Here is a 17,194-nt window from a genome sequence, read left to right as displayed (position 1 = left end):
GCCCTGCCCGCTCAGGTTGTGAGCTCACTCTACTAGGAGTGTTGCATCTTCCTGGGCTCTTGCTCGTGGCGCCTCGCTAACAGATATTTGTAATGCTGCGGGCTGGGCGACCTCCAACATGTTCACTAGATTCTATAGCCTTCGTGTGGAGCCGGTATCCTCCTGTGTTCTCACCTGAGGCGCTGAGAGGCCCCGGTTTAGTGTCGGTTTGCTAAAACTGCTCCAGAGGGTCCGTACTGTAGGCCCTGTCGAGCTCCTCCATCCCCTCGGTAGCCAGACGTGGCAGAATATCCGGCGCCAGGCCCTCACTCGCTGAATCCGTGAGAACTAGTAGAGGGCTGGGTTCCATATGTAGAGGCCTAAGTGGTTCCCATATGTGTAAAGTCCACGGTATAGCCTCAGAGCCCGTGTTTCCCCGGCAGACTACTGGCATTTCCATGAGAGTTACAATCACCTCTAATCTTCCATATGCACCTAAACGGATATATTATGTGTAAGTGCTTAAGAAACCTCCTTCGGGAAGGATGGGGCTTTCGCAACGTTCCTGTTCCAAGTGGAATGGGTACATTTTCCCAGTGTTATCCAATCTCACTGAGTGGGTAGTGCTATGACAACAGTGACTGGTCTTCTTGTTGTGAGCCCCGGCCTACACCACAAAGGGGCGCAGGCGGCTAGCACAGGACACTGGACGGGGCAGCATCCATGGCTTTTTGGTAGGGATCCAAATTTGTCAGTCACCGACGTGACTCGGAGTGACCGACTGAAAGGGAAAGTCTCGGTTATGTATGTAACCCCCGTTCCCTGAAGGAGGGAACGGAGACGTCACGTTTGTGACCGACGAATTGGGATCTCGCTTAGAGAGACCAATCCACTTAGAGTGTAAACTAAACGAGCCAATGCACATATTCTACTATTTTTTACTGTTGTCTTGAAGTAAAGCATTCTTTAAATAATGTGTTATTTAAAATATAAAGAACCATTTTTTTTTTTGCTCAAATGATCCGATCTGTCACTCAAAATCCTTAATATGATCTGAGCTGTGAGTTTTGTGATCTGTTGCACACCTACTGTCTTCACTTGTTATTTGAAGAACAAATACAATCACTGACATTTTTGATCATGCTGATTTGTCAACATTTTTTAAATTCGAGTTAGTTAAATTAATTTTGGCCTACCACAATCTGAAGAATGACTGCCCAAATGGCTACCAGGAATTTTTTGCAAGCCCTGTGGCCTTACAGTTTTGTATGATAAGTCAAAAAGCTGAGCGCTAGTAAACCCAGCTGCATGTTGCATGTAATATTTTGTAGTCCAATCTGTAACCCCCAATGAAGATATTCAATGAGTGAAGACATCTGCTTCCCTTTGATTTTAATTGATTTACATCAGAGCACCCAGAGCTCATTCATCAAGCTCCTGCATCACTGCAGGCACTGAGCTCCTGCCCTGCAGACATGCAGCTCCATGGAGCTCTTCTACGGCAGTTTAGGCCAAGAGAGCAGCTCTACACTCTTTCAATCTTTTAATCAGCTCGCCGTCTCTTTCTCACCTTCTCTGTCAGGGGCATCATGCACGTATTATTTTTGAGGGGGCACGAGTGAATGGGGTGGGGATATATCGATTCTCAAATATGTGCAAGTAAATGCATTTTGCACCTATATAGATCATGTTAGTTGATCTACTGTATAATGGGTGATGGGCAAATAATATTAGTGTAATCTATTAGCTGCACATAAAATTCTAGGCCTACCAGATATGGGTGTCATGCCATAAAATATTTTTAATACGACTGACTTTGTATTTAGCGTGAATTTAATAAAAACATTGTTAGCCTACTTTATAACTTATAACACTTTCATTGTACAGAAAGAGAGCAAAGAACATTTACATTATAAAAGAACATTATAATTGACATCTAGCTTATAATTGACTTAAAACACTCTCAAAAACTCCCATTATAATTACTGAAGCTGTTTACACGCACAGTGAACAAAACTCTGGTGTTTCGGTGATGACTCATCTGATCGCCACTGATTGGCCATTGCATTCTTAAGCTCAACAGAATCGTGTATGATTAGTTATAATATGTTAGTTATAATACTCAGCTCTGTAAAAACGCTTCTGTATCTGGCTCAGCGCCAGCCAGCGAACACAGATTTGAATTGAACAGCTAGTGATGTGCCGCACATCACACCCATGTGATTATATCAAATATAAAAAAATTTATATTATTCTGTTATTTTTCTCTTTTGGAAGCTGCATTAAAAATCCACTTGGCTCAGAAATCTGAGGGTTTGAATAAGCATGACACCTCTGCTCTCTGTGTACAGTTCTGTCCATACATGTACATACCCATGGCAAAATCTGCAATAAATATTGTATTTTATGTTTTAATAAAATGTATTGTATTTTAATAAAAGTAAAAATGAAAACCCATTTTTAAATAATAAAAATAATTTAAAAAATTAATTTTATTTAGTAGTCTTCCAATGAAAATATTTGACAAAACTTTCTATTAATACATATTCCACAGAACTAATCACAAAAAAAGATCTCTTTCTCGCTGTCTCTCTAAATTTGAAATTTGAATTAAATTGTATAGTTAGATAATATAATGTACTGTATAATATACAGTGGGTACGGAAAGTATTCAGACCCCCTTAAAATATTTAATGGTAAAAAACAATTAAGTTTTTTAATGTTTTTGAAAAAGTATCTCATACTCACCAAGGATTATTTTATTTGATCAAAAATACAGAATAACAAATGTAATTAATAATAAATAATTAATAAATGTAATTTATAATAAATGACTAAGAAATAAATGTAATTTATTTTTCTGATGGCAAAGCTAAATTTCCATCAGCCATTTTTCATTCTACAGTGTCACATGATTCTTTAGAAATTTTTCGAGCATGCTGATTTGCTAATTATTAATTATTATTGATGCTCAATTAATAATAATGGCTCTTATTACTAATAGTTATTAATTTATCATTAATTTTGGTGCTTAATATGTTTGTGTAAACTGTGAAACAAATTTCTGTAAATTATGTAAATATTTCACAATATTACTTCACAATATTACAACATTGGTGAGTGTAAGAAACTCCTTTCAAAACATAAAAAGGTAGGTATTCCTTTTTATATATAGTATATACACATATTATATAATGCTAAACATGTGTTTCTCTTCCTTGCACACATCCTCAGGCAGTGGGTAAAAATCACTTTCTTACCCAGGTTTCCTGATCCATTTCTCCCCTCTCTCAATCTTTCACCCTCAGGCACTAGTGCCCACTGCAGTGGTGGGCCGTCCTTGACCGTTACCCTCCCACCTTGCTGTCATACAGGGCATGTAATGGGAGAAGGATGAGAGTAAGCGAAAGAAAGAGAGCGAACATGTTGGGTTGCAGAGAGGCAAGAAAGAGGATACAGTATGAATCGTGTAGGAGATAGAGGAGGCGGGAGCATGGCTGTCATAAAAACTATTATTGTGTCTTTTTGTGCCCAGTTTTCAGCACAGCTTGTCTGTAAAATCTATTTCATCTCTTGAATTCAGGATTTTATGATGTTGAGTTGGTCCTGCTATCAATAATGTATTGATCATCAAGTCAAATCTTATAGGCTTAGTATTGCTGATCCTCAAAAGCCATTTTTACAGGTATATCTCAGTGAATCTTACAAGAGTTTTAGAGGAGACTCAAATAAAAGTTGAAATATCTATTCTATAAAAGGTTTGAGGGAATCAATGCGATCTGTAAACTGTTTAAAGCTTTGTAGCCTTGCTCTGTTTTTTATTTAAAGTTTCAAAACCAAAGACGCTTTAAAAATGTACAAATTTGTTTCTAAATGAGTCTTTTAATCTGCTCTTGAGCAGTGCTGCAGTCCAGAGCGTACCTTCACTGATAAATGAAGAAATAGCCTCAGCCATTCTCTTATTGCGGACACTATACAGTATACAGGCAGTGCTCGTATCAGTCGAGTGCACATTATGACAGCAGAGAGAAAGATATCCAATTCAAAAAAGTGGAAGTCATAATCTAAAAGACTTACTGTTTATTAAAAATGACATTTAGAACTGGATAGATGCTCCAATTTCTGCAATGATTCACAGATTTCAGTTTTGTCTGCAAAGTGAATGCTAACCCTACATACAAACACTCTATCTCACACACAAGAGGTATATATATATAACCAGTGTTGGGAGTAACACATTACAAGTAACGTGAGTTACGTAATCAGATTACTTTTTTCAAGTAACTAGTAAAGTAACGCATTACTTTTTAATTTACAAGAGAATATCTGAGTTACTTTTTTCAAATAAGTAACGCAAGTTTCTTTTTTTTACAATTTATTGATTGACAGCTCTCCTGTCCCCATGTTGAGAGAAATCAGATGTTACTGTAGTTCTAAAATAAATATTGTTAGAAAACACTCTCTGTCTTGTTAAGGTTCCATGATATGCCTCACCCCTCCTTTTTTTCCCCGCTCTCTTATTCCCCCTCCTTTCTTTCCCTCTCCCTCTCACTCTCCCTCCTCTATCTGTTTTCTCTCTCTTGTATGGTGTTTTAATGTCTCTTACTCATATTCGAGGTAGGCATGTTTAAATGTATACATTAGTTGCTTGGTTCAAATGCCCAAATAAGGAGATGAATGCTGAACTGTGAGGAGGGTTCAACATCCTTCGCCAGGAAGTCTATTCCTAATATGTACATGTTTTTCTGTATATGTGGCCATTTTATACAAAACACATGTTCTTGGCCAAACATCCTATATGTGTATGTCATTCTATCCTCATTGGTTAAGAGGGTGAAACTCCCCTCGACATGCCTATATAAGATCTGTATTTCTATGAATAAATTGAAGTATTGAGAATACATTTGAATGTGTGTTTTCTTACTTCCCGGCCGTATTAAAATTTTAGGAGACTGAGAAGATTTCACGGTGGCAAAGAGAATTACAGAGGGACCAAATTGTTATTTATTAACAAATATGAATATGCATTAATTCATCTCACTCACAAAAAAAACACAGATTCAGTATTCCTCAAAATGAATAAAAAAAATGCAACTCAGAATATGATGCAAACCTGCAATAATTAAATGTTAAGCAACACAAATATCCTTTATGTATTTAATCCCATTCTATTAACCAATGTCTTTGCTTCTGACCTTCGATGATCCAGTTCAACCGTACTAATAAGCAAAAATTACTCTAGACAAACATTTGTGTCTTTTTTTATTGCTGAAGTGTGTTGAAATGTCTTCTTCTGCATTCTATTGTACGGACGTACATTTAAATTTCCTTCAGCCTGAGGCTTATTCATTTAGCTTTTGGTGTGAAAAGGCTTTTATATTTGCCAAAAATATAACTTTTTTATTTTAAAAACAAACAAGCAAGCTCTGTCCAGATTTAAAAAGTAACGCAAAAGTAACATAACGCATTACTTTCCATAAAAAGTAACTAAGTAACATAATTAGTTACTTTTTTATGGAGTAACGCAATATTATAATGCATTACTTTTAAAAGCAACTTTCCCCAACACTGTATATAACTCTCAAAAAGTTAGATAAGAATAATAATAATATAAAAATAATAGAAGAAAACATACTAAAAAATAATATAATAAAATATAAAATAATAGAAGCAATTCATTTTATACAAGTTATCACATCATGTATCACCTTTTTTTTTTTCTTTTTGCTGAGGCAACATTCCAGTATTTTCATTTCATTCAGCCAGTCTGTGAATATTCATAAGCTGTGTGGTCGGCATTCTCCCCCAAACATTCAAAAATGACTAGGTGGCACACTTCAGCTTTGGAAGGTTTGTGCTATTTGGGGCAAGGGTACAAGTATGGTTTACCAGCCGAGTCTCCTGAGAGCTCATTACCCGTACCCAAAGAGCAGGACCTTTAGCTGAGTCACAGGGGGTATTAAAACCCCGCCCTGCATCTGTTCTCCTCCTCACAGCAGTCCACAAGCACCTGTCTAACACTCAGCATCTGAATTCACCTGCATTCTCAGACTCTGTTGCATGGACTCAGGGGGTCATGATCATAGATTTCCACTAATTTATGGCACCCAAGTGTAAATGTCATTGAATGATATGAAATTAAAAAAGGAAGTCTTTCAAAAAACAATGAATATTTTTTTAAAAAGCTGCTCATGCTGGTTTCAGCTCTACATTTAATGCTGTGATAGTGTGCGTGGCCATGTCAGAGGCTAGCAAAATGAAGAATAATGGAGTTTTCAGGTAGGCAGGAAAAATTATTTAAAGCCATCCGTCAGAAGTGCTAACGTTCATGTGAACTGCAAGGTGACGTCCTTGGGAAGAAGGCAACATGGCCGATTCAACCAAGGGAAACCATGGTGTTGGAGTTATTAGACTGAAACAGCTGTGAGAGGAGGGCCATTATTTATCTGACTTTATCTAAAATATCAAAACTACCAGTGTAAAGAAGGATGACTTGAATGCCCCTGTTTCAACAAAACTATAATCATTTAAAAAGTAATCAATTTATATTTGAAAGCTTTGGGCTGCTTGCAAATTGAGAAAAGGCTGAGGTGGTGTAGAATTGGATTCCATACAGTGCATCTTCATCAGGCACTCATTAACATACAAATATTATTTTTACCTTTAACCACTAATTAAAAAAAAAAAGCTGTCATAAAAGCTGTTACATACATCCATCACAACAAACTTTATTATTTACATTATTTACTGTGGAAAATACTTTGAAGTACACTCAAAACAACAACACTGGAACCCATTTTTTCTCTGAGATATTTTTCTCAAAATATCTTCTTTTGTGATCCAAAAGAAAACGAAATTCATACTGGTTGGGAACTAACATGAGGGTGAATAAGTGATGACAACTTTTATTTTTGGATGAACTATCTCTTTAAAAGGACTGTGTATGAATACAGAAGACTCCCTCTCATTTTTATATATACTGCCTCAAAGTTCTGTGATTTGTGTTTTTAAAGTACATTGTGTCCACAAGGACTTTTTAACATAAAGTTGAGATAATGTGGGGATCTTTAATCTTAAACACTTTACCTGAGTGTGGATGACAGAATGAATTATATTTTGAGGTTAAGTTTACATTGAGAGCATTGACCACACCTATAATTACCAGATGGGATAGAAGGCAGAAAGTGAGTAGATTTGTTCTAAAGATAAATCAGCTCTTCCAACAAGGTCATGAAGATTAGGAGGGTGTTTGAATATAATTCACTGAAGACATTATGATATTGAGTTAAAAATGTGCCAATGATAAGGGTCAAGCTATATTAAATTTAGGAAAGTTTATAATATAATATTATGTTATGTTATATGTTGTTATTATACAGTACATCAGTCATCCTTAGTTATATTGCATCAGGATTATCTGACCAAAGCACAAAAAAGGCATTAATCGAGACACGTCTATACTGTAAAAAACAAAAAAAACAACAACAAAAAAACAATTACGTTTTGCTGGCTTCCAGTGTGTAAAGTTGGAAAACTTCTTTGAGTTTGTTATGATGGATGGGTTGGACATGTACAGTATGTGGTCTTTATTGCTAGTGTAACACTTGTAAACATGAAGTGCAGTTAATTGTCACTTGTCGTTTTAATGACAGCCTAATTAGTGGTTAAAAGTATTTAATAAAATGTTTGGATGTTAATGTGTGTCTCATGAAGACAAAAATGTTGCAAAATAAATGGGAATATCATAAAAGTGTGCATTTTCTTTTCTCCTTATTTTATTTATTTTGTCACAAATCCCTGAACTACCACAATTGTGGCCTTGAGTAAGGCATTTAAAGGGTTAGTTTACCCAAAAATGAAAATTAGCCCATTAATTACTTACCCTCAAGTCATCCTAGGTGCATATGACTTTCTTCTTTCAGACGAATCCAGTCGGAGTTATATTAAAAATTGTCTTTGATCTTCCAAAGGAGCAAAGGAAGCAAAGTCTCTTTACTTTAGCAAAGGAAAACCAGTCTCCTCTTGGCTTATATCGAAATCCTCCGACATTCTTCTTTACAAATCCTCGTTTTGTACTTCTAATAAGTGACTGTTGTTTTGTTTTGATCTCTCCGCTGCGTTTCTGCGTGCGTCACTTCTGAGCGGTGCATGCGCAAACCCGACCTCATACGTCATCCGCCCGGAACTAATAAATTGTCAGCTAAATTATAAATTAGAGCAACACTAATGCACAGTGTTCCCCCCGCTGAAAAGACAAGCATATATTTCCATTTTTGTCTATGCTGGTCTATGCTCGTTAGTGCTGAGCTGGTGAGTTAACAAAGTTAACCAAGATAGTATTGATGGTTAAGATAGTTCAGAAGCTTAGTGGAGACACCATCACACCAATATCACATTCAAACCACGACCAAGAAAAACATATATATATATTGTAATTGTCTCTGCATATTACAAGAAATTGTAATGCACTTCTCATATGTTTCTCACCAAATTATTTAAATGAATAAATAATATGCGCAAACCCGACCTCATACGTCATCCGCCCGGAACTAATAAATTGTCAGCTAAATTATAAATTAGAGCAACACTAATGCACAGTGTTCCCCCCGCTGAAAAGACAAGCATATATTTCCATTTTTGTCTATGCTGGTCTATGCTCGTTAGTGCTGAGCTGGTGAGTAAACAAAGTTAACCAAGATAGTATTGCTGGTTAAGATAGTTCAGAAGCTTAGTGGAGACACCATCACACCAATATCACATTCAAACCACGACCAAGAAAAACATATATATATATTGTAATTGTCTCTGCATATTACAAGAAATTGTAATGCACTTCTCATATGTTTCTCACCAAATTATTTAAATGAATAAATAAATAGATAAATAATAAGTACCATTAACATACATAAACAAAGAATATGCACCTAACATTTGTATTTGTAATTTTGTATTTAAATTTGTAATCATAAATATATTCTCACACTGAATTTCCAAATTAATGTAGAAATGACAAAGATGGTATATTTTAAAGTCCCCCTGTAGTCAAATATTTTATCCCTTAAAGCTTATCTTTGATAATCAACATGACATATTTAAATGTTTTTTCTTGTGAAAATAATTTTCTCGTGCCTTAAAATAGCTTGAATGTAACTTAACACCCTTGCCTCATTTACTATACGCTGATCTATGGATATGCAAATTAGCACCGCCTCCACTCAGTCACACCAGCCAGCGCCTCCTGATCCACTGAACTGTAGTAAATACAAAACAATGGCATACACGGATAATGACTGATAAAACTATGTTTTTTCTAGCGGACAACTACAGTGAATACTGTAACATTCGTTGAAGTTACTTACTTGACGATGTTGTGTCCTCAAAATGCCTTGAAGACTCGAATACAGCCGTTAGTGATTCTTAATTCACGCCTGCGAGCATGCATATGCGTGTGAAGTGCAGACGCCGATGCGGGAGAGGTGGGTCTGACTCCAGGCTACTTTTACACTGTTGCTGCGGGTTATAATGCAAGTTCTAAATTCACATTAAACCACAGCTTCATGGGTTTTTTGCTCTGATTTATTTTTGGATTTGTGCTGGTATTGGTATATTTTGCATGCTAGTGATAGGAATCAATCCCTTGCCGTGATTGGTTATGGGTTTGTGACGTAGCAAACCGAGGGCTGTTTCAAACCGTATTTCTGGGACTGCCATTGGGAAACTACACATTTAAGGAGAAAATACTCAGCAGTGGTGTCGATTAATGGATTGGCACATGGTTTGTCTAAAAGCATATTAAAAACACCACATAGACAAATAAACAACATAAAAAACTTGATTTTCACTACAGGGGGACTTTAAATATTTTTTAATTACTACGTACTCTGAATAAAGGCAAGTATGGGTTAGAATATTATTTAGTATGGGTTTCTGAGGATAAAATTAAGAAAACTATTAATTCAACATTACAATAAAAATGGTGACATCCTTTTTAACATTTAATAGGTTTACACTTGTACAGGACATGAAAAAATATTTGAACTTTTAATTTAAGTAAACATAAAACAATCTTCAATTGAACCCATCATAAAAAATAATAATAATTTTCCCTTCAGCAAAGGAAAATACAGATGCTATGTTAATTGCATGAATTATTTTCAATGCATCAAACAATATATATATATATATATATATATATATATATATACTGAGCTCAGAAATAAACAAGTTATTTTTGACAGCCCTAAAATAAACAGACAATTTAATGAATGTGTATTGCACATCTCACATAATTTGGTTTTGGAAGAATTTATTGATAAATCTCTTCTTCTGGGTGATCGTTTGACCTGACAAATTTGATTACATATGTTGGTCTTTTCAGCAGGATTATTACTGCTGTGACATGGCCATTAGCACGAAACACTTTTAGCAGAACATTGTGTACTCACAGACACCTCAGATATAGATTTTCATAGCCCAACAAAAGTCACTTCCACAAATGACTGAGTGTTGGATTATCAAATTGCAGAGCACCCACAGCTTTCATTTTGCTTTCATTTGCCTTGTTGTCATCCCTTTCACCTTAAGTTCCCTTTCGAAAGGGAACTCGTGCTGCGTCTCCAATAGGGCACTATGGGGAATGCCTCCGGCATGACCGGTGTCTGAAGCATGAGTCTAAGCATGAGTCTAAGCATGACAATGAACAGGGCTGAATCCGAAATCGCCCACTATACCCTCATTCATTATTCCCTACATTAGGCCCCTAATACAGTTCACTTAAAGCAGTAAATGAAAATGAGTGAGTGAATTCCGACACTTAGTGCACCGGGAGGACTGCCGCTTTTGCATAGTTTGTGCTTGCTGTTTAATAATCATTTGAAACTGGCAGCTCCAGTAGTACGAAGGATTTATCTTGAACTCTGTCATGGAAATTATGTATAAACCCTAATTAAACAATTTAATAATCATTTTACATTGAATTATACCTGTATTGTATTACACTGTACACCATGGATGAGTGTTTTTTAAAATGAATGGATGGATGGATGGATGAATCAGCTGCGGACGCCATCTTCTGGCGAGATGCGGCAATTCATTCACACAGTGCATTATGGGTATTCTCTAGTCGTTGAGCATACATCAGTAGGACACTCATTATTGCTGTGCATTGAATGAGTGCATTTGATAATGTCCACTAAGGTTTTAGACACTACTAAAAATGGCTGTCCCCTCAAATAGTGCCCTTTTTAAGGGTATAGGGGGCAATTTCAGACACAGGGCTTAACATTGGCAGGCGGTAGCCTATGACAGTGAGCCTCCTTACAAGATATCCTGAGCGTGTGGCATTGTTAGCTTTCCTCTCGATTTGGAGAGTCATTCATACTGAGGCCTCCGCTTCTAGAGCTCGGCTAGGCAGTAGAGTATAAGTTAAGTTGTAGGCTCTCTGGGCTCATCCTTGGCTACTGACCTTAGTGTGGAGTGTAACTAGCCCACCTCTCATTAAAGATCTCATGTAATGCTCTTTGCTCCCGCAAAGGTTATATTCCGCACCCACTATATATTCACTCTTTGTTCACCCGCTGTCTGCTTAGAATAATTTGCTTCCCGACCGTTTCCGATAAATTTAGATCTAATTTCCAGAATCTCACATTTAAATTTCCGCTACTGAAAGAAAGAGAGATAGATTAACAAACAAAATTGTAGTCTGCAAAAAATTTTGTTATTTTATTCGTCTTGTCAAGAGTCTTGAATTTATTGACTTTGACTTGAATTTATATTAATTATCTTAAGACACAAAATTTGTTTAATATTTTATGCAATACAGTAGGAAAAAAAAATGTCTGAGAAAATAAAAATGGTGTACAAAAATTTCATTTCTTATTTTTATTCGTCTTGTCAGGATACAATTTGTTTAAAGGTGTCATATGATGCGATTAAAATTTTTCCTTTCTCTTTGGAATGTTACAAGCTCTTGGTGCATAAAGAAGATCTGTAAAGTTGCAAAGACTAATGTCTCAAATCCAAAGAGATATTCTTTATAAAAGTTAACCACGCCTACCTAAACCGGCTCATTCTAACATGCCCCCACATATCTACCTCACTATGTGGGAAGATTTGCATAATGCCGCCCAAATGTTCACGCAAAGAAAGAAGGCGTAACTTTTATTCTCACTGTAGTATTGCTGCCGCCATGCCGTGGAGACACTGTGTGCTTCATTGTGAAAACGAAACTACTTTGTTTGGTCTTCCAAAAGAGGACGATATCCGCTTCGTCATGCCTAGAGCTGATCTGTGCTGGTCGCTGAGGGAATACATCAATTTAGTGCTGTGGATCGCCGAATCGGCTTTCACCGTGGACGAAGGCCGGAGTCGTCACATGTGGTTGCCGCTCCTTCGTCAAATCCGCCGGGTGCGCCGTTCTCGACCCCGCCGCCTTTGCTCACTCTAGCCCGGCCTCAGCTCACGCTAAGCCGCGGTTTTCGCTCATGCTAGGCCGCTGTGTTTTTCGTTGTGAAAGCTAAACTACTTTGTTTGGTCTTCCAAAAGAGGACACGACTACAAATCAGTGGTTACTGATCCTGGGAGAGTTGCCTACAATGCCGGGAGTTCTGACTCACATTCTGTAAGTACGTTTTCATTTAAAGGATTTGCCACTGATGATTCAAACGCGAGTTTTGGGCAGTGTAGAGTAGCATTTGTTGTTTGTCATTCCTCCGATCACAAATGCAGACAGGGTTTTATGTTTACGCGGCGCGATGCAATGCAATGCGTAAAAAGACAGTATAAGTCATTATAATCAGTAATTATGTCCCCACTGGATACAACAAATGCCTCGTTTGTAATGGGTTTTAATGTTTTTGTCTCGTCGCTCCGGCTGGACAGGGCATCATCACAATATGGTGAGGGGCGTAACATTTCCGACACACGCTTGAGGTATTCGGCCAATCACAACGCACAGGATAGCTGGCCAATCACAGCACACCTTGCTTTTCAGACCGATGAGCTTTGTAAGAATCGACGCCTTTCAAAAAGGCGGGGCATAGAGGAGAAATAATAATGAGCAGTATGTGGAAAATAATGTGTTTTTTTTTTTACTTTAAACCGCATAAACACATTTCATTACACCAATTACACAAAATAATGTTCTTTTTAGCAGCATCATATGACCCCATTAACATTTACAACAGAACAGGAAAAAGTGTCACAGAGAGAAAAAAAAACATGTAATAGCCTATTAGCTATTTTTATTCGTCTTATCAAAATACTCAATTCATTTGACATTTTTCTGTTAACATAGCAGGAAAAGCAAAATATAAACAAAACAGAATTGAACGTCCTTCAAGGACAGCGCATCCACACTTTGCTCCATTCTTATTCTGATCTGTCACTCATCGACAACCTGCCTGTTCTGTCTGAGGGCTGTATTTTTACTACCGGTACAGTCTGCTCTGAGCATCATTACGCACATGCTGCACACAGACCCCGCAAATAAAACGTGTGACGCTGAAAGCATGCGTGTAGCCAGTGCTAACAGTCAGAGTGTAGGCTGTACCAGTGGTCAATAAGAATAAAGCACAGATATGCTGTTCTGAATTGATGTCGGGAACGGGATACTGTTAGACCGCCTGCTCCCATTCAAATTACACTGAGTTACAGAATGCTACCGCATTTTATTCGGTAAAAAAATCTGGTCGGGAATGCAGACCTCTAATCGTATTTAGCCCTCCATTCTGCAGAGCTTCGCGGGCCAGTTAGCTCTGAGTGTTAGGCTCTCTGTGAGCCTCCTTGGATGCTGCCCTGAATAAGAACGTAGTTAGGCTTCCTCTCCCCTGCTGAGGCCTCCGTTCTTGAGAAGCTCCAGTCTATGATCGCATTTCTGGTGCAGGGGTAATAACCCTTTCGAGTCTTTGACTTAGCTCAGCCAATAAGGCACTCATCCCTTCAGCATAGCGATGTGGGTATAAAGTTCCCCATAGCGCCCTCTAGGGGATGCAGCGCAAGTTCCCTTTCGAAATGGAACGTCTCAGGTTAGGCATGTAACCATGGTTCCCTGAGAATAGGGAATGAGAAGCTGCATCCCTTTGCCATGCTTCAGGCATTTCTGCATACGTCTCCTTCAGACAAGAAGTGGATGATGTATTGCACATGTGCCCTTTTATACTCTTGGCCCAACCAGTTGTGATGTCATAGGCTGCCGCCTGCCAATGTCAAGTTCATTGTCGTGTTTAAACTCATGCTTCAGACACCGGTTATGCCAGAGGCATTCCTCATAGCGCCCTCTAGAGGACACAGAGTCTCGTTCCCTATTCTCAGGGAACCAATGTTACATGCGTAACATGAGACGTTTTCATTTAAAATAGAAGAGTACAGTCTAAGACCTATATGCCTTGTCAGATGACCTTGGTGCCTATTTCTCGAAGAAAAGCCTGTGTGGATCACAATGCACTTTTTCATGTTCACAGCACTGCTATTTCATGAATGCTCAAGGGCGCATTGTTGATAGACTACCCATAAGCATAGAAACCCAAATCATCCTTGGCTGAATCAATCTATAGACTGTCTAGCCCATCTCTGGTGGTTCTTTATCTGTTAGCATCACACTTTTGTTGTCTTTCCAAATGAGTTCCGTCCTAACTGACCTTGTACATATATATGGGCTCAGCTGAGTGGAGCTGAAGCATAAAAACTAGGTGAACCTGCCCAGGGGCCTTCTGAGTATGGAGCAACGCTGGCCTGCATTCAGCTATAGCCAGCCAGCCATCTCACATCTGCCCTTGCCCCCTTTTATTGGCTGAACAGATGTGACCAACCTCCCAAGGGCTGTGTTGAGTTTTACTTCCTCAGCTCCTGTCCACATCCTTTCCAAAATGGACTTTATATTATGACAAAACCAAACTTTGGGTGCAACGGGTCAAACTTCTATGTGCATATCTAGACAATGGTTTATTTTTAAAATTGCTGCCTTATTATTATTTATTTAGCCAGGTATAAATATTACAACGTTTACAAAACTTTTGCATAATTTATGGACAGGTAAAATAGTTTTGCTCTGTTTATCTCCTCATAAAATTGAAAGGTTTATCTTCTCTTAAAATAAAATAAAACGGTCCATCCTAAATAATAAAAACAATGGTCCTCATTTACTAACCATGGGCAAAACCAATGTGTCTTCATACAGAAAACACAATTTATCAACAAGGTAACACATCTGTTATATTTTTAGGATAATACTTACAACTCAAATAATAATCAAAATATTGTAGGGTTAATTTTTTTATTTCTACTACTATTATTATAATTGCATAAACAAGCACAATTCTTTGCACAAGTCAGATTATTATTATTAATTAAATAAGCAATTGTAAAATAAGTCTTACTATTTACAAAACAAACAAACAAACAAACATATATCTGTGTATAGTATGCAACTTTTATGTGCTTTTTAGTGAATGAGATCCAACATATTATGACCTAACCAGCTAATTAAATATTTTTAATTAATATATTTATACAGCTTACCTTTGCTGATGTCTTGATACTCCAACCACAGCTGGCGTTGGACTTGCTTGTTGGGATACCATATGGTACAGGATTCCTCAAAGCCAAACACTGCCTCCTGGATAAAATGGTTGCCAAACTCTTTTAAAATGGACACAAAATCGCTGCGCAGGGTGGCCCCATCCAGTGAATGAATTGCTGAACTGAAGGCTGAAGAACAAAGGTAAAGGATGGAGTTATTTAGATGTGTGAGAGGTTTTAGAGTATCACATCAAATTTAAAATTCAATTTCACTTAAAACTTAAATTTCATCTCAATTAAAAGCAGAAGCTGCATTACAGATCAAACAAAAGAGAAAAATTCTAATGATGTTGAGCTATGAGAATTACAAAGCTTTATTATTACATGCTGATTTTCAGTGCAGCTACAATACGCATGAAGGATTCAAAACTTTATTGTCAAAGATTTATTACTGTCTTTACTGTCCATTTTCAATACAGTTCCACATACTGCAGTGCACATGACAAAGCAAAGAATGTGGGAAGAGAAAGAGTGAATACATGATTTGTCAGTGCTCTGTGTGAACTGCTATCTGGGGAAACAAAGGAAGGATAAACAACAAGGCCTCACAGAGGTATTGAGTCCTTTTGTGTAGGCTGATGTCTGACCTTTTAAAAACTTTTTTTTTCAAACAGAATATCCATCATAAAACTTAAATGTAAACTTTTAGTCACATAATTTACATTTCCCTGCAGTACTTTAGAATATAAAGTACTTGTCTGCATGCACTGAAGACCTCTGAAACTTTTGTCAGACAACAGAACTCAATTTGTTTGCATGTTAACAAAACATTGTTCATTTAATAAAAACATTTCATGTGGGTACATGATCAGAGGAATGGTACCATATTTCAAAACAAAGTTTTTCTAACTCGCACAAACAGGAAAAAAATAAATAAATAAAAATACATTTTGCATTATTCCACTTCCTTAATGCCCGGGTTTGCAAATTGACCTCCAGTGAGTAGATGCAGAAACGGCATGGGGAAAACATGGTAAAAATCAGAATTGAAAATGTAAAAACTAGACTTTTAAGTCATATGGAAAATGAATAATTTAATGGTAATGGGTTGAGAAGAGAGGGAACGTCTCTAGGTTACGTATGACCGCTCCCCAGCCCGTGAGAGAGGCATCCGTTGTTAGCATTACGCGACGACAAGGAGCCCCTAACATCGGGCCTTGAACCAAGAACCAACGTTTCTTCCACATGTCTAAGGCATGTAAGCATCGCCGCGTGACCTTGATCACGCGAAGCGGATTCCCCCTCGGGGAAAATCCCTTGGTTCTAAGCCACCACTGCAAGGGTCTCATGTACAGCAGGCCAAAAGGTATCACGTTGGACGCCGCTGCCATCAGGCCCAACAGCCTTTGAAAATGTTTGACAGTGAGTGACTGGCCTTCTCTTACTCTCGTGACTGTCGTGAGGATTGACTCGATTCGAGCAGGAGACAGACGTGCCTGCATCGAGGTTGAGTCCCACACCACGCCTAAATAAGTGGTTCTCTGTAGCGGAGATAGAACACTCTTCTTGGCATTTAGTCTTAACCCCAGTTCTCTCATATCGGCAAGGATGACATCTCGATGCCGAGCCGCCGTCTGCTCCGATTGAGCTAGTATTAACCAATCGTTGATGTAATTGAGTATGCGGATGCCCTGGAGTC

The 17,194-nt window shown here is 37.7% G+C and overlaps 1 protein-coding gene across 1 annotated transcript in view; it reads right to left on the bottom strand.

The window, feature by feature from the left end:
* Nucleotides 1-13,958: 13,958 nt before the first annotated feature.
* Nucleotides 13,959-17,194, bottom strand: part of LOC107558325 (astrotactin-1-like) — a 191,598-nt gene continuing 188,362 nt past the window's right edge. Inside the window, exons 17-18 of the mRNA XM_016241980.1 lie at nucleotides 15,496-15,684; nucleotides 13,959-14,026 (exon numbers count right to left, since the gene is read on the bottom strand). Coding sequence (XP_016097466.1) covers nucleotides 13,959-14,026; nucleotides 15,496-15,684 — 257 coding nt within the window. The remainder of the gene's footprint in view (nucleotides 14,027-15,495; nucleotides 15,685-17,194) is intronic.

Source organism: Sinocyclocheilus grahami, unplaced genomic scaffold, assembly GCF_001515645.1.
Source record: "Sinocyclocheilus grahami isolate Dianchi unplaced genomic scaffold, SAMN03320097.WGS_v1.1 scaffold21.1, whole genome shotgun sequence".
Taxonomy (NCBI): Eukaryota; Metazoa; Chordata; class Actinopteri; order Cypriniformes; family Cyprinidae; genus Sinocyclocheilus; species Sinocyclocheilus grahami.
This window is presented reverse-complemented; position numbering and strand designations above follow the sequence as displayed.